Source organism: Triturus cristatus, chromosome 8 (genome assembly GCF_964204655.1).
Source record: "Triturus cristatus chromosome 8, aTriCri1.1, whole genome shotgun sequence".
NCBI lineage: Eukaryota > Metazoa > Chordata > Amphibia > Caudata > Salamandridae > Triturus > Triturus cristatus.
In genome coordinates, this window is record NC_140591.1 from 603,884,092 (window position 1) to 603,911,221 (window position 27,130).

A 27,130-nucleotide genomic window follows, 5' to 3' on the forward strand; every position below is an offset into this window, starting at 1 on the left:
ACAGAGTAAAGAAGGTTTGAATAAAGTAACCCTGGGTCACCTTTATTGGATTGACCTGAGCAGCAAGGCAATAACCAGAGATATTGTGTGAGATGTTAGGTACAACAAACCAACCAAACAACAGAAAAGGAAAACAAATAAGGGAGTTATTTTCAGTATGATATATGAGCTGCCAAGGGCCTGATTCTGCCAGCCACACAGCAGCTCACAGACCCAAAACAGAGTTTTTTTTAATTGGCGATTTGTTTCTCCTTGTGCATGAGCGTCGTTACTATTTTCTTCTGCTTGGACCACCATGCCTCACATAGAGGATAAAGGTTGGAAAGATCTGTGTTGGAGGTCCTGCCCTAATTAGAGTAAGCCTTCTTCCATTCTAAAGATACTGTCAGTGGAGCGGTAGGGCCACTGACTAGGGGTTTCCCACAGCGGAGCTAGCAGAGGCTGAGCCATCAGAAACAGAGCACCATCCCTCATGCTTAAATAGGGTGGTGGAAACATGAGTGTGGTGGAACATGACATTTGCCGATTTAGGGTGAATACGCTATTCCTTGACACTCAAAATGAGGGCCTGATGTAAAAATATGAATGTTTTATAAGAAAAAGAAAAAGAAAATTGAGAACATTTGACAAAGGGTTGCAACATTAGGCAAAGAAGGAAGTGCTGCATTGAAAACAATCATATAGGCTCTGGATTAAAAATAAAAAAATAGTACAAAAATAACTAACTATGCACAATGTCCACTGAAGGTCTGACCAGGACCTAGCAGCTAAACATGCTAACCTGCAAAAGCATGTGGGCAGATTCAAGTTGGTGAGAGGGTCTGGTCAGGATTTCTGTCGGTGAATGTGTTACAATTTTAGTAAGAAGGAAATGTTAAGCAGGATCAATTTGGAGACTCTGTGGGTTTAGATCAGCTTTGTCAGAGAACTCTGACAAACAAAAATGGTCCTTTCTTCATTGGATAGGACCCCCTAGATCACCCAGTCTACCAGAATCTGCGTTTATAGGCCTAATGTTGGTTCCAAAAAAAGGAAATTTGCCCTGCTAAGTTAGGTTTCAATGGGGCTTTCAAGCAGTTTTTCATGTTGGATCATTCTGGAGAGGTGCTAGCGAGCTTGGTCTTAAAGAAGCCACTTGTAGGGCCCATCACAGCGACTAGTGCAGGATGTCTTTGCACTTCTAGAGGTACACTAGGTTAAGAGTATTTCTGACACTGGCAAGCATCATCTTGCAATGGTTCTTCTCAGCTTCCAGCACTTGCTTTCAGCAGCAGACTAGAAACTACCTCTTAGGAGAGGAGAACACTATCTAAATAGACTCTTAGATCAGAAAGTGTGCTCTCCCAGCTCTTTATCTGAGGGCAAAGATTCAATTAGCTCTTCCAATGTTTCTTCCACAGGTAATAAGGAGAGTTCTTAGCATTGCAGGTGGTGAACCTTCCTTCATTCTTGCTGTACACTAGTGCTGAAGATTGGTGGTACGAAGCATGGGATTTTAAATGTAAATTCTACTGTGCCATAGGTGAAAGTCCCCTAACTAACCCGTAGAAATATCCCAGAGTCCCTGCTTAAATCTTGACTACATTATGAGCATATGAGAAATTATAAGAAATTGACGTTTGGCTCTGTGAAGTCATCAGATCCGTTTCCTTTATAATTACATCTTCATTGTCTCATTTGCCTGCAACATGACTTGAGAAACTAATGACCAAATGGACACAGGATCTCAAATAACCCATATCCTCTAGATTCAGTCTCTCGGATCAGAATAAAGTCAGTGACTCTTCCTCTCCACCACATCCACACACATACTAACAGCATTGCTTACCTGACCATGACACCTAGGTCATGGTATCTTGTCTAACCTTTCATCATTTTTACTTGTGAGAAGAAATGCAGCAATGCATCATACATCATAATGTGCAACAAACTCTGACAGTAGTGATTCAGCTTTCATCAACAGAATGTGTTGATAGGTCCTGGACATTTCTCTTTTACTGACATGTAGTGCTTAAACTGAAAATAGAAAAGTGCCAGTACTAACAAATTCATAGCACTTGTTTGCTATTGAGAAGTCGAGGAACTCTCCCATTAAAGCTAGTGCACCCCCCTGCTGAGAAGTGCTGGTACTCCCGCTTTCGGGGGAAAGAAGTGCAGGTCCTAATTCTAGGCAGCATCTACCCATTTAAAGCACTGACAAAGTGGAAACAAATATTTAAAATGGAAATAGTCACAATTTCCTTTCAATACTGTTAGACCTGGCACCTTGGTGCGGGTCTCCCTTCCATTTTTTGCTGTTGCCTCATGTGTTTTTGCTGGTGTTAGATGTTTTGGGCACTGTGCCACTGCTGTCCAGTGCTACAGTGCAAGTGCTCCCTATTGTAAATTGATGTATGAATTAGTGATTCCATGATTGGTTGGTTTGGTTTACCTGTCAGACCCTAGTACAGTGCACCAGGAGTGCCCAGGGCTGGTAATCCAAATACTGCTGGTGGGCTTGCAGCACTGGTTGTGCCACCCACAGAAGCAGCCTGTAAAATTGTGTCTAAGGCCTGCCATTGCAGAGCCTGCGTGCAGTCTGGTACTGTCATGCTGACTGGGCAAGTGCACCCACTTGCCAGTCCCTAAACCACCTTCCCTTTTCTTCATATCAGACACCCCTATGGTAGGCCCAAGTGCAGGGTGCATTGTAAGTATAAGGTAGGACATGCCCTGGTATGTGTGGCATGTTCTAATTGTGAATTACAGCCATTTTCGTTTTTCACTATTGCAAGGCTACCTGTTCTCCACAGGCCAGAATGGGCAGTTTGATTATTAAAATGTATAATCCTAACGGACTCAGGGAACATGGTAGGAATTCGAATTTAGTATGCCTGAACTCAGAATGATAAAATACATCTTTTAGTGAAGTTGGTTTTAACATCCTGTGTTTGAAAATACCACTTTTAGAAAGTAGGTATTTTCTTGTCTAACCATCCAAACCTGCCTCTGCTAGGCTGTGTATTCCTTGTCTGGAGTTTTAGTGACAGGGGCTGGGGGATTCCAGGAGACAGGGTGAGTCAGGCCAGGGCTGAATAGAGAGATCTGCATCCAGATGGGTGGGAGGGGTTGCACCTGGGACCTGAATAGGGCTGTGCCTTCCCTCCACAATGCTGGCTCCACCTCCTGTGGTACGTCTGATATCTCTGCCCTGCACTCTGAAAAGAAAGGAGTCTTGTCAACAAAGTGCTCCAGGTTTGGACTAGGCAAAGGCCTCTCTGCCTTCAGACAACAAAGATAAACTTGGTATAAATATTGGGACCCAAACCCAAGAACTTTAGATCACTTTGGGAACAAGAAGAAACCTTTGTTGAGGAGTGGAACCAGAAGAAACTGAGGAGAGACTATCCCTAAGCTGAAGGGCTGCTTGGGGGATTGGCCTGCAGTGGTTGCCTGACTGCCAAAGAATGGAGAAAGGACTTTGTGTGCATTTTCATTCAACTTGTGAAGGATCTCCAAGGGCTTGGAAAAGAGCTTGCCTCCTGCTGAAGTCTCAGGGACAACAGACTTCACCCACCAGCTCCCCAAGAGTTCTTTTAAAGTGCCTGCAGTTGTGCTGGACTTTTTGAGGACTTGCGTGTCGCAAGGAGCTGGAAGCGTGACTCAAGAACCAGAAGCTCGTCGCCGAACTGCCGCTTCACAACACGAAGCGCCTCGCATCGCCGGAGAAGAGGATTGACGTTGCCACAGATGCCACCGCATCTCCGAGAAGCGGGTCGCAGAAGAATCGTTGAGTCAACGCAGGTCCACCGAAGCACCTCGCATCGCCAGGAGAGAGGATCGACGTCACCGCAGACGCCGCCGCATCACTGGGAAGCGTGTCGCAGGGCCTGTCGCGGCTCATCACCGGAGAAGAGGATCGACGTCGCCGCAGACGCCGCCGCATCACCGGGAAGAGTGTTGTAGGGCCTGTCGCGGCTCGCATCATTGTGGAAGCAACTCGCATCGCCAGGGGAGAAGATCGACGTCCCGCAGACGCCGCCACATCACTGGGAAGCGTGTCGCAGGGCCTGTCGCCGCTCGCATCATGAGGAAACATCTCACATCACCGGAGAAGAGGATCGACATTGCATCAGGCGCCGCCGCATCACCGGGAAGCATGTCGCATCAAGAAGAAAGCGCCATCTTTGTTTATTTGCACCAGATCTTCAACGCATCACCGTCCTTGCAGCACTTTCGTTGCCCTGCGTGTCTCATCATAAGGTACATTGAACTCTGAGTGTCGCATTTACCATCTTAAGAGAACTAAGCTAAATTCTACCATTTTAAAGTAACAGTATTGTGGATTTTTGTCGTTTATGGTCTTGTGATAAATCTATATAAAGAATACTTATTCTTTATATAAAATGTGTGTGGTGTCCATCTGTAGTGTTGTCATTTGATTACTGTATGTGTTCACAAATGCTTTACACACTGCCTCTGAGATAAGCCTGTCTGCTCATGCCAAGCTACCAAGGGGGTGAGCAGGGGTTATTTTAGGAGTGTACCCCTTTACCCTGACTGGACGCAATGGTCCCTATTTGTCACAGGTACCTACCTATGCGAACCAGACACCCCCAAATCTAACAAATACCAGCAGTCAGTAAGAATAAAACGTCGACCCCTGGCTCAACAAGGAAGTGTGATTCCTTTCATTTAACATATCTAATTTTAATCAAAATTTGTATGTTGGATCTCGTACGGGGAAGCTTAACTTTAGTCCGCCTTTCTGAGTGAGTATGTGAGATATATATAGTGCTCAATAAACAAAAACTGGTGCTTGCCAAAGTATGAATTCATCAATTTTGTGCTTAGAAATTTGCTTGGAATTGTGCATTTCACTGCCGGGTCAAAATAGAAAATTTTATTTTAAAATCGGAAATAAAAATAGATCTACAAAAACAGAGCATCAAGATTAGAGCAATAAAAGAATTAACAAGTATCTGAAAAAGATTGATTGAATTTTTCATAATGGTTCAAATGTTGGGAGTTGTTTTTGTTATGAGTATACAAAGCGAAGTGTATCATTCTGCTTCTCTTTAACAACAGATGCCAAGAGCTCAACCCTGGGGTCGCGGAGAACTTTACTACAGGACAACAGCTGGATAAAGAACAGGCCAGAAGAGGAAATGTAAGTGCAACCTCTACTGTTACACACTCTAACAAATGAATACAGGTTGAATCCTTGTGCGGTCCATCAGGTGAAATAATCATTATTTAATTCCATGGTGTATATATATATATAGCCACAAACAGTCCGAAAGGACGATACGGAACACTCTCTGACGCGTTTCGGCTTTCACCTTCCTTAATACTTGCCAATACTGAAACAATGCGGCAAAACGTAGCTTTTGAAATAAAATTCATACACTCCCATTGGACAATTAGGTGTAACAAATCAAAAGGGTCTGCTGCCATCCCGTAACTTATGTGTTATCTTTGGTAGCCACTTCTGCATGGTTTTTGAAGTATGAGTTTAAATGGGAGCACCACACGCTGTGCCAATCATAACAATGTAGGTCCCACATGTATATCGCATTAATATTCATTTTGGAAATCCTGTAAGCCCGCCAGGATTTGAGCTTTGAAGGCAAGCATAAAGTATCCATACTCTAACGCCATTGGTTGCATGGGGACACAAGACAGCTTCATGTCTGTTTAGTCAAAAGCAGGACCAAGGCTGCCCCATCTCTTTGCTGAGGAAGCCACCAGCGCTCATGTAGCAGCAATGGAACAGCACGGAATGCTAAACTCACTTTGCGTTGAAACCTGTATTATGGAGCAGTTGTGTGTCCATTGTGAAACTTCAAATTTATAGGATAACCAGCAGACTTTATATCTGCAAATATCTCATACATTTTAGACAGGTGGATTAAGCACCTGTTGCTTATGTATAGAGTCCTGGTCGAGTGCTAGGGATTTTGTGCAGGTGACTGCACCGCTCCCTCATCCTGAGTCATTGTGTCTGGCCCAGTGCTGTATTTAAAGGCTTGTCTGCTTGCAGCTATTAAACTCCCATTGTTTTGAGCGGATGGAGGGCTTTGAAAAATAGGGATGTCTCACTGTAGAAAAAAATTATGCACCATTAATTATGAAGAGATTATTTTATTTGGAATCTGAATATTTTAATTGAAAGTTAATTTACATAGAGCAGGAAGCCTCTCGGGAAGTCAGGGCACAGCAGGAAATCCGATCATGTTTACTGCAAAGAAAACTGGTTTATTTTGACTTAAATGCCACACTTTTATTGCTCATTAGGTTTTTTTGTAGAGTAAAATTAGATAAGAAATTCGAGAAGGAATTTTAAGATGGCAGTAATTTCAAAATGGAATAAAAACCCGAGCACGAGGGAAAAGCCCATCTGTTGTGCTTTCCTCATTACTTTGAGTCACTGCTCATAATTAATTTAAACCCAAAGAAGTATGTTACCCCCGGGGATGTTCTTTGCCTATGCAGCTCCTATTTAACGCCATAAATTGAGTTTCAGGTTTTTTTCAACATCTGAAATATATTTCTGCAGTGAGACTCTGTCTCGACTTCCATAATCGTAAATTATGTCTGTGTATTATTTACAGGAAAGGCTAATGGGTTGAGATGATGTAGAAAATATAACGTAAGACAAGGAAGAAAGAAAAGAGATCACACAGGTTAATTTCCAATCCTAGTGACTACAAGAAAGGAGAGACTCACATCCCTCACACATCAGCTACATTAAAGGCAACTATGGCCAAAGAACCATGCCTAAATAAAATATTTATTTTTTTACATGGCACAAACTCGACTTGAAAGGATTGGAGCGCTTTGCATGAGCGCCCGTTAAATTACACAAGGTCACATTCATATTTGTAGGGGCAGTGAGACAGACTGGTTTGCACTGAATCACAAGATGTTGAGTCGATGCCGAAACTCGAACCTGGTTTCCCAGCTCTAAAGCAGGCAGCTCTGGTTGTAGCGCCATAGCTCCTTCGTTTTTTTCGTTAAGACGTGCAGTGTCGTTTTTGTTGCACTTTCAGGCACAAAAACAAGTTTTGTGGCCTACCACGTCCTGTATCACGAAAGTATCCTCGGTAACCACCGCTCACTGTTTGGAGCTGTTCTAGCTGCAGCTCATGTCCTAACATTGAGAACTTCCTAGTTTACTATATGTGCTTTAGAGAGTGAATATGGATCCCCTGTTCAGAAGTGGTGGTTCTCTCCCTAAAAAATAAATTACGTGTTCGTGCTCACTGCCTTGCAGGACCTAGCTAGTTAAAGCACTGAGCACACTCAACATTATTCACCATGGAGTATTATTGTAAAACACTCCAATACGCAGAAGTGTGTTGGCCACAATTTTCGGGAACATCAGATATTTTATCCTGGTCATACATCACAGTATGGAGAGAGGATGTGGCCGAATGGCTAGAGCAATTGACCTCAATGCAGGGCGACTGGGTTCGAGTCTCGGCACAAATGCTCAACATCTTGTGATTCTAGGCAAATCACCTTATCTCCCTGTGCCTAACAAAAGTTGAAGGTGTCTATCTCTAACACAACTGTTGCTCATGTAAAGCGCTTTGATACCTTTGTGTGTGCTATATAAAACTCAAAAAACAAAAGGACAATTTAAATCTATCCCTAATTCTGTTGTGAGTTCCTCAATTTACAGATTGTTACCCAGCCTTTTGAATATCAGCACAGAACCAGCAGATAATATGCTCCTGAAATACACTGCGACCACCATGATACAAATGAGATCGTGCTACACCCAGAATCCCTTGCCCTTTTATAGCAGGTAGATTCTTTTCTTTAATAGATCCTTGTGGGAAATGCCCTATTTGTTTTTGCTGTCTGTAGATCTCTATGCACCCCTGCTAACCATTTAAGTTAGTTAAAGTGTCTGTGTTCCCCCTTTAAACATAGTTGAATAGGCGTAACCCCAAATGACATTTAACTTGCTTATAATGCCATAGTATATGGTACAAAGTGTACCCCAGGGCTTGTAAGGTAAATGGCACCTGTGGACGGCACCACCTATAGCGCCCATTCACTTCAGTGACAGAGTAAGCATGGATTCAGGTCTACTACTGCAGCCTTACTAAGGGAGTTTTTAAACTGCAATTCGACCTGTCAAAATAAACCCCTTTGACATGTGTTAGCCTTCCTTCTAAATATTGATAAGTCAACCCTAAGTAGGCCGTATAGCCCACAAGACAGAATATTGTAGGACATGTAGAAATGTAATGTTAAACATAGCATCTAAAAGCTATTTTCACTGTAGTAAGGTTGGCTGTTCTAGATAGAAACACCAGGATGCAATATTGAATTTAATAATGCTATCTTGGGATATGAACCACCTAAACATTTTATTCTTGGCCTTCTTGTAATAATTGGTCCAAGCAAAATTCAGTGGTCACAAAATAATAAGGAAAAGTTTAGAAAGTTTCCTTTTCCCAGCCTAAGCCTTTGCAGCCTAATTTGCGTTAGCCTTCACCTGCAGCCCTCTGAGTGCTCAACTTTGAATGAGATGAGAAAAGCTGCTCCCAGAGCACAGACAAAGGCTTGGGTGTTCCTCTGGCAAGATGGTCATTTGGGCAGAGCCCAGGAACTTTATTTAACTTCAAAGAGAATGCTCATTTTTGCTGGCTACACCTCTCTGGTGGGCACACACGTTTTGCAACAGGGAAGAAGGGTTTCACCATCTTGGATTTAGGCAGAGAATGGCACAGTAGGATTGTTTGCAGCAGGGAAGACAGGAAATGCTGAAAAGGTGGGTTCGTAATCCCTGGGAACTTTTATCCCATTTGTTAGGGAGGATCCATGAGTCAAACCCGCCCTCACGTGCTGGTGTCAGGCATAAAACGGGCATCCCCAGTAGCCTCCTCAAAATACTACTGGACTGGAGGAAGCTCAGAAGAGGACTGAACCTGCTTTCTGAGACCTGAGAAGGGCCCTGAAGGACTGGACCTGCTCTCTCTCTCTTGTACCAAGGACAGAGGACTGAACTCCTTTTCAGACTACGGAGACATGAAAGAGACTTTTCCTGCAACTTTCCAGCTGACCAGTTCTAACTGGACTTGACCTGGACCCTGCTGTTGGCCTCTGCTGGAATGAGCTTTGACCCCTAAGTGCTGATCCTGAAGTTATGGAACCCTGGCATGTGTCAGAGTGTAGTCCCCCTAACAATCTGGGAAACCTAGGATTTGGACATTTTTTGACTTCAAGACCTGTCAAGCTAGTTCAACTGAGGTGCGTTGCGGCTGGGCTGAAAATTCTGATTTCCCCTACTTGGAGCTTTTCCACAGCGGCAAATCTGATTCAGCCTGCATCCTTGTCCAGCTGGACGAATACAAGCTTTAAAAAAGTAAATAAGTGCAAATGAAGTCGTTGTGAAATGGCAAAGGTTTGAAAAGTATAGGGTTAGCGAGGGACCTTCCTTGGGTGAGAATTTTGAATTTCTCCCACTCTGACTTTTACCACAAAAACCAAATGGCTTCACCATTGATGACCTTTTTCAACAGTTAACCAACCTCATAGATCCCTCTTCTGCTACAGCCTGCTGACATGCTTTTTTTTTTTTTTGAAAACCTTTATTTTAAATCAGTGACACAGCTATTCAGCCGACAACCCGGAGGTACGGCAGCTTTACAGACTCAACACATGCTTGCGTCCACATTTTACTGACAGGAGAGTCAAAGGTTCTGTTTTGAATGAGCATAAATCCAACCCTAAACACAATCAAGGTGATAAGTACCATAAGCACCAAAAGAGGTTCCCATCAGGGGGGATGAGCCCCATTCCATCCAACAGACACAGGTCTATAGTAAGGGAAAGGAGGGAAAGGCAGAGACTCAAGAAAACAAACACATCAGCAAGAAATTCAAAGCCGGAAAGAAAGCTAAGGGGAAGGCTGCTCCTCAGGCGGGTCCGGGTCTGGGGGCAGGCATATGTCCCCTCTGTACTGGTTCCATGGCCCCCATACAGAGTGCCATTTCCGAGGGCGCCCTCGAGCACAATACACTGTCTTCTCCCTAAACATGCTCCAATCCATGTTTTCCATCCACGCTGTCAATGTAGGAGGCCTATTAGAGCCCCACAGCCGAGCAATGTCGCGCTTGGCTACCATGTTCCCTAGGGTCACCCACTGAGTCTGTGCCGCGTTGTGGTCGGTAGGACTCCAGACATTCAGGAGACAACATCGCGCCTCAGGCTGCATGACAATTCCCGTCACCTCCCCCATCACCTCGTGGACTCGCCTCCAAAACTCCATAATCGCACCGCATTCCCAAATAATATGTAGGAAGGTGCCCACCATACCACAGCCTCTCTTACATAAGCCCTCCTCAGAGAAACCCATGTGGACCAACCTGGGCCCCGTCACATAGACCCTATGGAGTTTTTTAAGCTGCACCAGCCGCAGGCGCGCGGGGATAGCGACCTCTTTGGGAGAAGAAACTGCATACTGCCAATCCTCATCATCTAGTTCAAGGCCATCCCTGGTCCATTGATCGCGCAACCCTAGAAGAAGATCCGCCCGGACATTAATAAGTTTCTTATAAATGAGCGAAATCGTGCTCTCTGGCATATGGCAATCCAGGATCCGGTACTCCAACGGAGAGGACTCGGGCGCCTTCTCCCCTTCTACAAGGACTGACCGCAAGGCGTGGCGCACTTGAGCATATCGGAAGAACTCCGTGCTCCCCAGCTCGTATTCCTTCTGCAACTCCTCGAAGGACTTTATCCTACCCTTAACCAAAAGGTCTCCAACCCTACATATGCCGATCAGGTCCCATTTCTCGAACCCTTTTGTATGCCAAAGCTTCCCCAGAATGTCGGAGTCAAACAGAGGGGTGGCAAGGGTAAGCTTACCCTTCCAGCCCAGCGAGTCCGTCGCCACCTTCCATACATGAACGGCCACTCTGGTGGGCCCCGTAAGGGTGAAGTCTGACGACTTCGAGTACAACGCTCTGTGGTAATTACCCCCACGGAGCAACCATCGGTCCATGGCGAAGCCGGGGCTCAGCGCCGGACCATATACACCATGGTTAATCGCGCTCAACTGGGTGGCCCAGTAGTAACGTCAAATGTCTGGAAGCGCGATACCACCGTCGTACCACGGAAGCGTCAACTTAGGGATCGCTATACGCGGACGCCCGTCCCACAAGAGCGCACGCTGGTGGCTCTCGACCTCACGGAACTAGCTGGCCGGGACCAAGTCAAGGGTATTCTGCAGAGCATAGAGGAAACGGGGAAGGGACATCATTTTGAACAGTGCGGCATGGCCAAGGAGGGAAAGCGGCAATCGCCGCCAGCCCGCCACGTCCCGCCGCAGACGCGCCAAGGGAGGGAGCAAGTTCCTCTCGTAGCGCAAAATGGGGTCGGTGGAAATATAGATCCCCAAATACAAAAAGCCCTGCTGGGCTATCTGGATCGAGCAGTTGCGCGGGACAGGCGGGACATCCCCACACAGGACATACAAGTATGACTTCCCCCAATTAATGACTAGGCCCGAGTTTCTACCGAAAGATGTCAAGACGTCACAAACCACTATCAGAGATTTCTTGGGCGAGGCAAGGTATAGCAGAATATCGTCGGCGTAGAGTGAAATACGGTCTTCGTGGTCAGGCGACCAACGAATTCCACGTATATCCGGGTGCCACCGTATCCACGCCGCCAACGGCTCAAGAGCAAGGGCGAACAGCAACGGCGACAGGGGACAACCCTGCCGGGTGCCTCTCCCGAGCTCGAACGGTGCCGACGCCCGCACGTTCACCACGACGCTTGCAAGAGGCCCCTCATAGAGCAGTCTCACCCATCCCACAAATCCAGGCCCGAAGCCGAACTTGGCTAGCACAGCCCACAGGTATGCCCACTCCACCGTGTCAAAGGCCATCGTGGCATCGAGGGACGCCACAATAGCTGGCTCTCGCATCGTGCCCGTCCTAGCAATCACTCCATGGAGGCGTCTAAGATTTAGTGCAGTGTTACGGTGCGGGATAAAACCCGACTGATCCGGGTGGATCAAGTCGCCAAGCACCCGGACCAGGCGGTTGGCGAGAATCTTTGCAAGGATTTTCGGCTCGGCGTTAAGAAGTGAGATCGGCCGATAGGAGCCACACTTATCCCGGGGCTTTCCGTCTTTATGTATCACCACAATCGTCGCCAACCTTTGATCGAACGGAAGAAACCCATTCCCCCGCGCCTCCATGAACATGGCGCGCAGGTGAGGAGCCAACTTATCCGGACAAAGCTTGTACAGCTCTATCGGCAGACCATTTGGGGCCGAAGCCTTACCGGAGCGCAACGCACGGATAGCACCCGCCACTTCGTCTACCGTGATATCACCATCGAGGTCCTCCCTATCAATGGCAGAAAGGTAGGGCAGGGCGATGTCACGCAGAAGATCACACGAGTCCTCAGTCGGCCTATCCGAGACCGAGGTGTATACTGTACGAAAATAGTCCGAGAAACACCGAACTATACCGTCGGGATCAGTGACAACCTCTCCCCCATCCGTCAACAACTCCGGCACCACACGATTAACACGCTCCTTTTTATCTAGCCATGCCAGCAATTTCCCGGCCTTATCACCAACGTCGTACAATCTACCCTGCTGCTCCCTGTTGAGGGTCTTGGCAGCGTTCGTCACCAGATCCCTATATTCCAATTGCTTCAGGCTCAAATTATGCAGTGTGGACGTCGCAACATCCCCCTCCAAGGCCACCTCTAAGGCCGCTATCTCGTCCTCTACTTGTATCACCTCGGCGTCCCTCCGCCGCTTGGCGGCCACTACCAAGGACAAGGCCTCCCCTCTCAGTACAGTCTTAGAAGCTTCCCACAAGGACACCGCGGATTCAACTGAGCCCTGATTATCCCGAAAATAGTGGTCGACTGTCTTCAGCAACGTGCTGCGCAGCTTGGGGTCACGAAAGTACCAGGGGTTAATGGGAGCCACCCTGCCCCCCACCACCCGGCCAATGTCCAGACGGGCCCACACCGGTGAATGATCAGATATGCCCCGTGCCATGTGCCTAGCCTCAGATACCAAAGAGGCGTGTGCCGCCAGAGTGAGCAAATAATCAATCCGAGAGAGACTCCCGTGGGCCCCAGAATGAAAAGTGTATTGTCTCTGAGTGGGGTGCCGCAGCCTCCAACAATCTACCAGACCAAAAGTATCAATAAAGTCGGGAAGCCACTTCTGAGCACCCCCGGTGTCTCTGGGCGGGTACCTGTCGAGCATTCCAGAACCAACCGCATTGAAGTCTCCTCCCACAACTAGCATCCCTTCGGTGAGTTCCAACAAGGCCTTGCCCAGATCAGCAAACGTGGAGGCCTGCAGGGCAGGAGGGACATAAACAGAAACCAATACCAACGTTCTGCCCTCCCACCTTCCCGCCACGGCCACAAAGCGCCCCCTATCATCAGCAATGGTGGAGTCAACCTCAAATGGTAGGGAAGCTCTAACGAGTATGCCCGCACCCCTGGATCCCGAGGAAAACCCTGAGTGAGCAATGAATTTATAGCCCTTTCTGTTAAGTGCATAACACATATTCTCTATAAGGTGGGTCTCCTGCAGGAGGACCACATCTGGCGAGGTCCGCTTCAAGAATTGCAGGACTATCCCCCGTTTAATACGATCCCCTAAGCCATTAACATTCCAGCTAATTATGTTTAAGCCCCTATCCCCCATCCCTGAACACAAAGAGACCTCCCCCCTCCCCCCCGGAGAACCACAATCGAACAATTCTGACAGTCATTGGTACGCCTTGCAAGAAAAAAACAACAACCTCAAACAACAACCCCAACATCCTGAATCCCCCCCCCACCCTGCACCCCTGCGTCAGCTTACAAAGCCCCCCCAACTTGCAGTGTGCCTGTCGCCCTATCAAAAACAAATCTACAAAAAGTACCCCAAGGGAGGAAAGAGCCCCTATCTTCCCCCCGCCGCCCTCCCATTACTGCAATAAGGTGCGAGTCACTGTCCGGGGCTGAATCAAAACAGGCCAACACCGGAGGTATCACTTCTGTCCATCCCGGTCGCCTTCCGCCCCATTCACGCTGTCCCGGCGGGGCTGTCGCCGAGGAAGTGCATCCAACCAGTCCCCTGCCATGTCCGGTGATTCGAAGAAGAAAGTCCGATCCTCATATACCACACGCAGCCTGGCGGGGAAAAGCATGGCATACTTCAGGTCCATATCCCTGAGGCGCCGCTTCACCCCAAGAAAACTTTGCCTCTGTTTCTGCACCATCTGGGTGAAGTCAGGGTAAAAGCTCACAGAGGCATTCTGAAAAGGCACCGGGCCTGTCACCCTCGATGCTTGCAGGATAGCGTCCCGATCTCGAAAATGGAAGATCCGGGCGACAATCGGCCGTGGGGGGGCTCCCACCTTAGGCCGTCCGCCAGGCACTCGGTGAGCCCGCTCCACCGCAAAAAACTTGCCGAGGCCCTTAGGCGCAAGATGATTCACCACCAAGTCCTCGACGAGTAAATCCACAGAGAGCTCCTCCGAAGTTTCCGGGACCCCAATAATGCGCACATTGTTGCGCCGGGCCCGACCTTCAAAGTCTTCGAGCCGGCGGGCGGAGAGGTCATTCGCGGTCCGTAACTTGCGAACCTCGGCCTGAAGCTCCGAGACGTCGTCCGCGAGGCCAGTGGTCTGGAGGTCCAAGGACTTGACCCGCTCGTTGGTTTTGCCCAGATCCGCGCGAATCAAGTTGACATCAGCCAAGATCATATCCACCTTGTGCGCCAGGGTCTCGAACTGCCGGCCAATCGAAGATTGCATCCCATCTATCGCCCCCTTGATATCCTGCAATGATAACTCCGAGGCCGGGGATGAATCGGCCTTCTGTGCTTCCAGCGACTGTCCCGATCCACCAGGCGACCCCTTCTGCTGGGCATAACGATCCATATTATTGGATTGGGTATAGCCGCCTCGCCTGGTAGTCTTAGACTTCGACCTGTCCGCCTCTGATTTGGTCGACATCTCGAGTAGCAGGACAGTCAGTAGCAAAAGGACGTCCCTCACTCCGCTAGAGGAAACAGGGTCAACTAGGTCTTCAGCAGCTAGTCAGGACCGTGTGGAAGTCTTCCAGACAATAGAGGGCCTGCACGGAGCACTCCCCACCCTGAGCAAACAAAGGGCGAGAAAGCGAAAGTGAAAGCGCGGCGACGTCCGCCCGTCAGTTCACTCCTCCCAAGGCCGTTGTTGTTCAATTAGTGGCCGGGCATCCTGCCACCGCAAGCCCCTGGCATCCTTCGGGGGTAGGCCGCAATCTTCCGCCGCGCACAACTCCGGTCCCAGGTGGGCGATCTTAGCCCGGATAACGTCAGTCGCCCCAGCTGTGACTCATCTGCAGGATGCCGTGCATGAAAATCAGGATTTAGGCCAGGATGATTGCAGGAGGGCGCGAGGGTAGCGGGAGCTCAAGGCTCACGCGGCCATCTTGGTCAAGCGCTAGGCTCCTCCCCTCCTGCTGACATGCTTGCTGAAGATTTTGGACTCAATTTTTGAGACTAAGTTCCATGGTAAAACTGCCAACACAGTATAAACTAGTTTCCTGTATCTGACCCATGCTCCATCACACTTGGTCTTAAGTCGTGCGTAGGTCTCCCATGACCAGTTGACTGCAGTTAACACTTTAACTTAACACTTTTTGTTGCTATTTATTTATTTCTTAAATTATATATCTGGTTCTTCTGGTTGTTTTTTTGTTTTTATTTTTACTTTTTGATGTATTACAATTTACTCAACTGGTTGTGGATTTTTCTTATATTTTGTTTTGACTTTATTACTGTTTTGGTACTGCATAAATAATTTACAGATTGCCTATAAATTAAGCCTGCCTGCTCAAAGCATTAGCACACAGGGGGTTGATCTCAGGTTAATTTAGTGACTGTAGTGGTTCACATGACAAAGATTATATTTGTTGTCTAAGGTGGTAGTCCCCCCTTAACCAAGAGCCCAAATTCTTACAACCCTCAACTCTGAAATAGCATAAATCTCCCGCATCACAGATACAGAGGAGTGATTGTCAACCAGTTCTGCATGATTAAACCACATAACCATACTTATGTCTGCAATCTGATGGTGTCCTGCTACCATCATAAATGCCTAAGCAGCATACTGTAAGGAAAAACTATCATTGATTGCAGTTAAATTGACTATCCTATAGAGCTACTTACCATGAATAACCACCATATATATAACCACAGCACTTATAATATAACTTCTTTGTCCTTGAAACTCGTTGTAATTTTCCAAAACTGATTTTAGACTAGTCATCTAAATGTTGGGCCGCCTTGCTTATGAGTGAGCCTTACCACAAGCAACCCATAGCAACGCTGTTGTCTGATCATTTTAACCCTGTAGCTCTGCTCCTTTGGCGGCCCACATCTTCTCCATATGGAAGGCTGAGACACATTGAAATTAGCTTACATCGCCCACAAGGTGATCCACTCCAAGAGACCATCATCCCTAGCAGAAACAACATATTCTGCATTTCAAAACAAGGCCCACTAGCAGGCTAAACATGTAATTTCGTCACAAGAAGAGTGCTTTATTATTTTAGTGGAATTGTGACACCTGGAACAAGGAGGTATGAAATCAGCTCTATGTCCGTTACTGAAAACAATTTCATTAGACGTCTTCTAAACCTCCCTAAGAGTACTCCTTTGATCCCCTTAAGACTGGATTTGGGATTGTTCCCTATCCAGGAGACTATTTTTCATCGACCTTTGTTTTACTGGAGGAGACTTTGGTCTACTCCAGAGTTGTTTAGTTATAAGGAGGAGCTAGTCGACCTATTGTCTATTAGGGGATTGGGTAAAATTCTGTGGCTCAAACATGTCAAACAACTTTGCTACGATACATAGGGAGGATTTGTGGACCTCGCCAGAGACATCTTACCCTCTGATTAGCAAGAGGGCACTGGGGGGTATTCTCAAACAGCATCACCTGAATCTCCGTGATCTGGATTCTAACTTGGGCAGGCTGTCTCTTAAATTTTTGGAGGTGAAGGATCATTATGCCTTTGCAAAGTTTTTGGATGACATCCAGCCCTCGCCAGCAAAAAAACTCTATCTTCAATTCAGACACGGATCTTTACCATTGCGGGCTTTGACAAATAAATGGATGCCCTCCTCTTCTAGGTGGTGCCCTTGCCCTGGTTGCGAGCATGTAGAGGAGACCGATTTGCATGTTTTGCTTTTTTGTCCCTCTTATACCAGGGCACGATTTAAATGGATAATTTCCCTTTGTAAATCAAGAGGTTTTAGGGATTATAGGGAAGTTTTTAGACTATTAAAACATGATACGACCCCTGTATTTGTCTTTGCCACTTCGAGATTTCTCCTCTCCATGTGGTATGCAAGAAATGTAATAATTAAGGCAAATCATGTGTAGTATTATGATATTTAACTTATTGCTGTATTGTTCCTTTTCTTGGTCATTAATTGTTCCATTGCTTGATTTTTTTTAGTATTTTTTAACCATTTTATTCAATGTACTATGGTTTAGTATGTTCTATGAATTTTTATCAATATGTTTCTGTATTATATATTTGTGCTTTTATGGTTTTTTAACCGAAATAAAGCTATATGAAATTGAAATTTAAATCAATACAACTCCAAAGTTTGACCTACAGATCACAGGCATTCAGTTATTTGCAACTAATACACATTTAAGCGATAACACCATCGCAATAGGATTTTCCATATAGCTCCCTTATATAAGGGCCATGTCATAGAGGAAGCACTTCCCAGATAGGTGGTCTGATTGATATATAAGACTTTAATTTACACCTCTGCAACATCAACTGATAAACTAATGTGCAAATGAAAACATGATATAGGACCACTAGAATATGCGGATTGGGAGAAAACCTTAATGCATTTAAGTGAGTAATTGATCTGGTCAGGATTCTGCTTATTACAACTGAAAAACCTTTATGGAATTTATTACACAAGGGTGCAGCTCTTCCCACTTGAAAAGGTAACCACAAACGTTTGTTTAAGAGAATGCAAAGAGAGAATGACCTCTTACGGTACAATTTGAATGAGTCCTAACGCCTGAGAACCTCATTTACTATATTTTGAGGCATGGCGGCGCAGCAAGCCTTCCTGCTGCGCTGCCATGCGTAAAAATAAAAGGGCAGAAATGCACTGTATCTACAAGATATGGTGCGTTCCTGTCCTTCCTGTCCTTCCCCCCAAACAGCAGTTGTGTGCCAACACAGACACCCTTGCGCCATGAGCCAAGCGTGCCTGCGTTGCAGGGATAATTGTTGTTGTGCAGGAAGGGACACCTTCCTGCACCAAAAACAATCATTAGTGGCATTTTGCTCTTGCTAGAGCAAAACCGAGAAGAAATAAAAGTATTTCTCCTAGTTGCGTCACTCCTAACTCTCCCCTGGGGAGGTTTAGGATTCTGATGCACTCCCAGGTTTAAAACACTTTGTAAATCTGAGAATGTGTCAGGTTCCATGGATGTTTAGTGGGAACAGCCGCAGCAACACCCTTGGAACGCCCCTTTCATGCAGAGTAATGCGGCCCACACTTACCAGGCCTTGAAAACTTCACGCAGGATTACTTTACGTGGCCTTGCAAATATGGACAGGCAGATTGCGCCGCCGGTGCATCTAAAAAAGTGATGCACCGGCGGTGCAATGGGCTTGTAAATGAGGCCCTGGGTGTTTTAGGAAGAAGTGAAAAAGAAGGTTAATAAGGTATTGGAAATTCAGCTGAACCACCAACATCCACATTGCTCCTTTGGTTATGGGGTGAACAGATTTCAGAAACTGTATTGTAATGTGGAGTTGATAACAACAAAGATGGGGATGTCCAGTAGTGCATATGATAGCCTCAATGTGTGCTAATGTGGATTGCTTCATGGGCGTTGAGAGAACAGATTCAGGGATTGCCTCCACAAATTTGAAAAGATTTCGGGACCCTGGAACAAATATCATAATATCATAATTTGATCTATAATCAGCTCGCGCTACTATGAAAAACGTTAGACAAATGTGAAAAAACTCATGGCGCCTGACACTTGAAAATCCACTGTTATTGATAACTACATCTGTATTAAAAATGGTCTTACCTAGTGGATAAAGTACAAGTTGAAGCAGTTCGGTCAAGAAATGCCTAAATCGTAGCTAAACACAAATGCAAGCGCGGTAGCAAACATCATATACACACAAGACACACACATACACACACACACTTGAACTGAAGACATTAACCCACAGACAAACGCAAGGCACATACAGATGAACTGAAGACACAGAAACACACAGATTAACTCAAGACACCCTCCACACACATAAACAAACTAAAGACAAACACACATACACTCACAAACAAACTGAAGAAACCAATTTATTGTGTCCTGTGTTCTCTCTTTTTCCAAGGATGTGAAGCAAAGCCAAGAAACTACAACTGCCACCCACCACTTGCATTTATTAACACATTTAATAACATATGGTTGATGTCATTGGCTACTTGCCTAATTCAGGTTTGTCCTTGTAGACATATCTATCCCCAGACCTGAGTTCCATATAGATGCGAACCAGCATCAAACTTTGACCCCATCCCATTATTATAGCTGTAAACTTACTACAACCAATCACCTCACGCATTGTACCAATGCAGGAACCGGAAGCATGGGTATAGCAATCCATAATGCAGCAGGTGCAGTTAGCTGAGGGGCCTGCTGACACCTGACCACCTCTGTGTCAGACTACCCATTGCCGTTGCTTGCACTGGGTCCGATTGCACCCTTGCTACGCCACTGACCGGAAGCAGGACCTCACAGGGAATGAGTTTCTCGCTCTAGCTTTGATTTTACTATGGATTCTGTTTACTGAGCATTTGAAAATTCAAGTGTACTGTACGATCCCACAAACATAGCTTCTGCTTTTCCTGCGAATGCCTTTTAGAAACAGCACACCCTAATCAACCAGGTCGCATGAAACAGCTGAAATTATTACACAATGATGATTCACAGCAGAGCAATCCAGTATTTCAGGCTCTCCTGGAGTGGAGTAGTCAAGATAAATCTGTTATTACAACTTTATTGACTCTGCCCGTGGGAAGGTCTGGGTGTTGTTAAAATCTCACAAGGTTCATGGCTCCTTTGCAGCAATTATACCACAGACCAGGGGAGATATAATCCGCATAACATCACAGGGATAAGTTATTTTATCTTCAATCGGATGTGGGCGGCTGCACAAGAGTTAGCTTTGTGCGGCCAGCTTGGGAATGCAGGGTGAGGGAATCCCCAGTTATTTTTCAGTAGTTCCCAATTCCCACTTAATACCAGGCGATGTTAATGGATGCAAAAACGCCTGACACAAAACTCTTAAGTGTCACAGTTCCATGCATATCTCATCCAGGCTAACTGTTAGGTTCCAATCTGTTTTTTGTAGTCCCATTGAACATGTTATAAAATTAGGACTACAAATCCCAGAATGCAAAGAAAAACCTGAACTGGAAGGGCTACTTGTGTATGCATGGTCCTGGGATACTTAAGCGCTCTTCTGGCACAAATAGCATTTTCGAATGATGGTGGGTATGTTTTAGTGCTTGATTAAGACATCCGTGTTAAAACTGAAAAGAAACATGCACAACTATTTTTTATGCTCATATAGCGTGAATTATAATGCAATTTCTTTATTTTGCATGGGGACTTATCACTAGCCAGACCTTGGAGGTCAATTCTTGAAATAACTGAAGAACTGCCGTTTGCCTTCAGCTTGTGATAGGCAGTAGTGCAAAAGCTGGAAGAAACATTTTTTTGCACTTACTTGTGTTTGAGTCTCACTGATTGTTTGGTTCTCAATGTGTCCTTAGTGATTTTGTGCCTGCATTAAAAAAGCTAAATTGTGAAAAAACAAAAACTGTGTATTCTAAAATATTAAAACAAAGCTGAATTATCAATGACACATCTCATCCTCGTCTTATAAAAGACAGTTATTATTTTTTTAGGCCACTTTGGGTGCAAAAACTACCGTCATAACCAGTAATAGTTGTCTTCAGGCCTGATTACGATTTTGGCTGTAACCTGTGGTGAAGGTGCAGTGGCGGTTGGGGACTGACGGCACCAGCGGTCCGACCACCATATTATGGCTACTGCATTCAGACCATTGTGGGACCGCTGCAACTGCCATGGATCTGGGATCGCCAAGCATATTACGAGTTTCCCTACCGCCAACATTTTCATGGCGGTGAGCCCGCCATGAAAAGGCTGGTGGTGGGGGAACAAAGGGGGCCCTACAGGCCCCCCTGTTCCCCCTGTGCATGGGGATGCATGCAGGGGGGCATAAGTTGTGTCCCCCGTCTGCATGCACCCCCGTTCCTGCATGGAATGGACTGCACAGTCCATGCTGTGTAGGAACAGGCTTAGGCGCTCCCATTGCAGTGCCTTTTTATTAGGCAAGGCAGTGGGACCGCTGCGCCACCCGCCTGCCAGACAACAAGGAAACTCGTAATCTGGTGGGCGGGCGGCGATCGACTTTGGTGGTCTGGGAGCAGACGCTGGCGTGACGGCCTCCTCCCAGACCTCCAAAGTCGTAATCAGGCCCCTAATATTGCTAACAAATTTTGATTTTGGGGTACCACTTAGTCCACCTAAACCTGAAGAGATTTACTTGCATTCTATTTTAACTTTAAGAGCAAATACTCCTTATGCATTTTATAATTTGAATATATTAATTCCTTGTATAATTGTAAATTTCCAAAAATTAATTTCATGTTATACATCCATTTCTAATTGCCCATGTCAACACGTGTTTCGCGACATCTGTTGCTTATTCGTTCAATTCACACATTGGGTTTTTTGTGTTATAATTATATTCATTTTTCAGAACAGTTTATGCATAAGTTTTAATTTTTGGAACAAAAACGTTTTCATTTCAGTAATCTCTTACATGAAAAACTCTCCATAGTTCTTAGAAATAAGAAGATGTGATTATACCAAAGATACAACTGGAATGAAAATGTTTTTCTCAATTTCTCGATATCACACCCCTCCTTTAAGTGGACTGAATGACAAACCTGTGACAAGGCTAGGCGTCTCCTGATTACAGAAAAATATCCCTCATTAGTGCACTTTTCATTAATAGAGGTCAAATCATTGTGCAGGTATCTTATTTCAAAAGGAAGGACGCCACATTATAGAGTTAATAGCTACGTACGCTTAGTTTAATTGTAATTAAACAGCATTCTGACTGAAATTATATTTGTGTGTTGATATATTTGTAGGTTTGACGCACAGTGGAGCTTATGCTATTCATGGTGAACATCTTGTACTTCATAGAATGCATCAGCCTTCTTCAGGTCACTTACTTCTTTGGCGTACTACTCTTCATCCATTTGCTTGAGACATTGTCAATCACATCTTGGATCAACCCACAGGAGTATTTTAGTCTTGCTTTCTTTCTATTGGCTATTTGAGTGGTTCCTTCCACCCACCTCATCTGGGATACAGGATGGCCTATTTCACATCTGGAAAGCACATTCAGTCATCACAATTCAAAAATTTCTCTCATACATACATCATACGGAAAAAAAAATACTTGTTCCTTTTTTCAGGGCAGCAGGCTTTTTTGCAATGAAATTGTCAGAAAAGGAATGTGAGCCTGAGGAAGTAGTAACCAAAAGTATGGCAGGAGCAGATGTTCTTATGTTTTTTACCTGGTATCTTTCTGCTTGGCAAGAGACAGACATACAGAACAGCGAGGGCCACTGCAGAAACAAGCATTGACAATTCCAATAGGCCTGGCTTTAAAGGAATGCTGTATAGTAATGTGAGGCATTGCAAGTAAATAGCATGTATCTGGATTTGTATTTGTGTGAAAGCAAAGAACTGTAGAATAATATTTGTGCAGGTTAAAACGTTAGATTACAGATGCATTTTCAAGCCAGACCTAAAATTCCATGTAGGTTAATGACAGCCCTGCTCCTAACTGTGCTGCTGCCAGAGAAAGAAAAGCACAATAAATTATCTAGTTAACTATGACACGTTTACAGCATTATATTGTCATGTGTGTGCCCCTGAAAGTTCAACGGCTGCCAGCTGGATAAAGAAAATTATGAACGCTGCAGTGGAGGGCAAGCACTATTTTTGTGGAAACACACAAACAACTTCTGTCCAATCAAAACATACTCCTGGCTCCCAACATGTGGGTGGAGCCAAATCCCCTCTCTCGTGATGGCCACATAATTGTCTGGCGACAGATGCACAGTCTAGCCAGACCCTAATAAACAACACGAAGCAGGCTCAACAGCATGTGTATATTCTCATGCGCTGCCTCCATGATTGGCAATGTGCAGCAGAGCAACCTGTCAGTTGATGGTTTTGACACAGGTCTGCAAGTGCGGAAATCACACACGTCATTCAGACCCTGCTCAGCTGCGCATCTGTAACTACAGAGGCAGGAAATGAAAATAAGCGCACACGTGGCTGCAGAGAATTGTACGTACAAACCGTGTCTCCCAAATGTTTTCCATCCCCAAGCCTTCGGTGTCGCCAGCTTCTTCCAGCAGCCAAGCTAGCGTCTTCCTGCCCTTACACCAGACGCGCAACACCCATTGGACTCAAAGGGCTTCAGCCCCCCCCCCCCCCCGTCGTGTGTGGCAGCCCGGGATGAGACACCTTCCCGGGCAAAAAAGCAGCCGCACCCGAGCACTTCACAGGTCTTTAAAAGACCATTTGCATGTTAATGAGGCCTCGCTGTTGTTTCACCCCATCTAAGAGCGCCTGCAGCTCCACTCTGCCGATTGCTTAAAGTTCAGCCCCCCCGAATTTTTTGCTCAGCCCCCCCCCCGAAATTTGGCTCTAGTTGCGCCTCTGCCTTACACTATCCCCAGAATTCACCAGGCCTCAACTTCTAATGTCACACATAGCCTGTGGGAAGAGTTGCTTGTTGTCAACAAGAGGGATTGAGGCGCCCTTCCAGAGTTCTTTTTCTCTGAGGGTATTTGAATGATGCTGAAACACTGTTGCACCTTCTAACTACTGCCGACCGCTGCAGTTAACCCTAAAAGATTCGTATTGCAGAAATGGAGACCCAGAAAAACACAGACTGCACCTCTGCACAAGCATGCCATGTTTGGTTCTAAAACAGTGCTGGTGTCTGAAAAGAAATGAAGAGCTCTGTGACATTCAGAAAACAGCTAGTAGCTGCATGTTAAAGGAGCTTTCGGAGCTCAGGTCTTTGAGCTCTTACCAGAGACAGCCCATGAAAACGTCAGCAATGTACTTTGGACACATGGCCTGGCATCTATCACACTGTGGGGGATATTTACAATAAAATGTTGGAGCGTGGTGTTACTCCAAAATTGGTAACGCCTCACTCTAACATTTTTTAAACGCAGGGATGCACCATATTTACAAAAATACTGCGCGCCCCTGCATCTCCCCTAGCACTGATGCTTAAAAACGTCCTAGTGCCAGGGCAGGCACACTTGCGTCAAGTTGCAAGGGTGCCTGCACTGCAGGGGCGATTGTTTATGTGCAGTAAGGGACACCTTCCTGCACATAAACAATCTGTAAAGGCGATTAGCTGTTTCTATGGTTGCTGCAGAATGCATCACACATATACATTTCTCTTCGTATCGCCATCCTAAGACCAGGTTTTACCAGGTCTTAGCTTTTGGCGCTGCCCCATCCTTGTAAATATAGGGCAGCATCAAAAAGCAATGGGTGTTGTAGCGGAACGCCCACTGCAACACCCTTTGCACGCTCCTTTCACACTAAGTGAAGTGTGAAAAAGGGTCTTATTTACAAGATGGCGTTAAGCCTTAATGCCATCTTGTAAATAAGTAGAACGAGATATTGCCACCAGAACGTCACTAAAACTGACGTTCTAATGGCGATATCACCTTGCAAATATGCCCCTGTGCGCAGCTGCGGCCCGTGCACGTAAGAGCGGTATGGAGGTGTGGCTGCGTGGGGGGGATTTTGGGAGACGACAACGGCGGGAAAATAAATTATTTATTTAATTTCCCCTCGTGTTCGTCTGTCGAATCCCCCTCCAACCGAACCCCAACGCCCCACTGCTCTTACCTGCACGGGTCTCGGCTGCCTGTGTGTCCAGGAATAATTCACTATCACGCGGCGTGTATATTCATTAAAAATATATCAGAGGGGGGGAGGAGCCAAGATGGCGACCGGGATGGCAGCGTAGACTCCCGGCTCCGTGAACCTCCGTATCCCGCACGGATATCCTGCATTAGATCCTCAGCCTGCGCTATGCGCCCGTGTTTGTGAATGAGAGCGGCAACCGATCGAGTGACTCCGAAGTTTCTGGCGATTGTACCGCCGGAGAAACGGGTATTTGCAATTTGCGGCCTGTGCGGCCCTGGAGCCGGGACCTCGAGTGGACACCTTGGCCGGGTGGCAGTTTAACAACAGCGGCCTTTGGGGACTGGGTGGAGTCGGACTGCCGGATCGGTGCGACTATCGGCCTACATTTCGCCGTGGTCGCTTCCTACCACTAAGCGGAGCGAAACAAGTGCATGCCCGGGGTGGCAGTTCCACGACTCTCCGGTGATTGCCTCTGCCTTCGACGGTGAGCTGCCCGAACGCCGCTTGTAACTCGCCCTGATTCCTGCGGGCTGCTCCCAGATTTTCGCGGGCGCGGGTCCGTGGTGGGGACGACTGTTGCCTGTGACTACATAACGGACACATTTTTGGTCTGCCTCCGGAACCCTGCTTGCCAGCGACATGGACCTTGATGCGCTTGCCCCTGGGTCCCGGTCCCAATACAGGTTGGACCTACCCGGCGGCCATCTTGTCACGATGAAGTCTACCATCCTGTCCACCAGGTCACAGCAGGATCGGGAGTGTGCGACTCTGGGGAGCGTAGCGGAGCGATCGCAGAGAGCTGTCCTGGGGTACTGTGACCTTCTCGAGGCTCTCGGTGCCCTTCATTCCACCTTGCTTCATGGCGTTTGGGTATTGGGGAGTAGGCTTGATGGTGTGGCATCAGCGTTGGGACAGTTGCGGCCCGCCTGTCCTCCGATACACAGGGACTTCCTGCACTGCACTCAGGATGACAATGTCGGGGCCACCCCTGTGCCTGGTGACCAGCTGGAAACTCCGGACAGTCTACTATTGTGTGATCGGCTGGCTGTGGGTCTGATCTGTCCCGGAGGTATTGGACCTGAGTGGGGGGGGGTGGCCTTGTCATGTGTGCGGCCTCCGGCGACCCTGGGAAAACTTAAGCAACGGTTGTCTACTCTGGCTGATTCCGCCTTCCTGGACCTTGTGTGCAGTGCAGATCCTGGGGCAGCACTGGGAAAGACGTTCCTCCATAATGCTGACTGGGTTGGTACTCAGAGACTTCCACCCCGCCGGGGTGCGTCGCTTCCTGGTCGTTTTTGGATGCTCCTTTACCGTGTAGCATTGGACATGGCGCCGGGTCGAGGGGTATGCATGGGCGGATTTGCCAAGAGTGGCCAAGGATAAGAATGATCTTTCAGTGGTGGTCGGCTAATAGGCGAGCGGGCTCGGGGTTGCGTGCTCTCATGGTATAACTGTCGGTATAGTAGGTGCAAAATGCTCCCCATCTTTCTTTGACATGGTCGATTTTGTGTTGCTTAATTGTTTGCTTTGGGGGAAACATAATGTGCGGGAGGGAGACGCCGGGGGCATGTTTTGAAGGCCCTCCTCCAGTTTATTAATATTCTCTCTACCCCCCCTTCTGGTGGGGTTCTTTTCTTACTCCTTTTTCCCTGTTTCTTCTATATTTCGGGTCTGGTTCCAGGGCGACAGGCACACTGCTGGGGGGGGGGGGCCGTACTCATCTGCAGAGGTGCAGGGTGGGGGGTTGGGGGAGGGGATTCTTTAGTCTTTCATCTCTTTTTTCCATGGCCTCCTTTTTCTTCTCTGATTCTTCTTGTTTTCTTTTTCTGGGATCAGCGTGGTACACCTCCTTTGTTGTGAATCGTTGCCTTTTTATGTGTGCCACAATTTCCGGGGTGTTCTCTGGGCTTTAGGGCAGGGGACTGCAGGCGCAGCTGGGCATGATATTCTTCCCCATCCTGAATTTTTTGTGTCTGCGCCATTGATCCAATAGATTGCTGTTTATTGCTTACGTTTATCATTCTGCCTGCCTCTTATCGCTGTTG

At 46.7% G+C, this 27,130-nt stretch overlaps 1 protein-coding gene across 5 annotated transcripts in view; it reads left to right on the top strand.

Annotated features, from left to right (window-relative positions):
• The window catches only part of SCEL (sciellin), a 580,338-nt gene that overhangs the window by 66,217 nt on the left and 486,991 nt on the right, over positions 1–27,130 (top strand). For all 5 annotated transcript variants that reach the window (XM_085622068.1, XM_085622069.1, XM_085622070.1 and 2 more), the window contains exon 3: positions 5,068–5,149. In XM_085622068.1, coding sequence (XP_085478194.1) covers positions 5,068–5,149 — 82 coding nt within the window. The remainder of the gene's footprint in view (positions 1–5,067; positions 5,150–27,130) is intronic.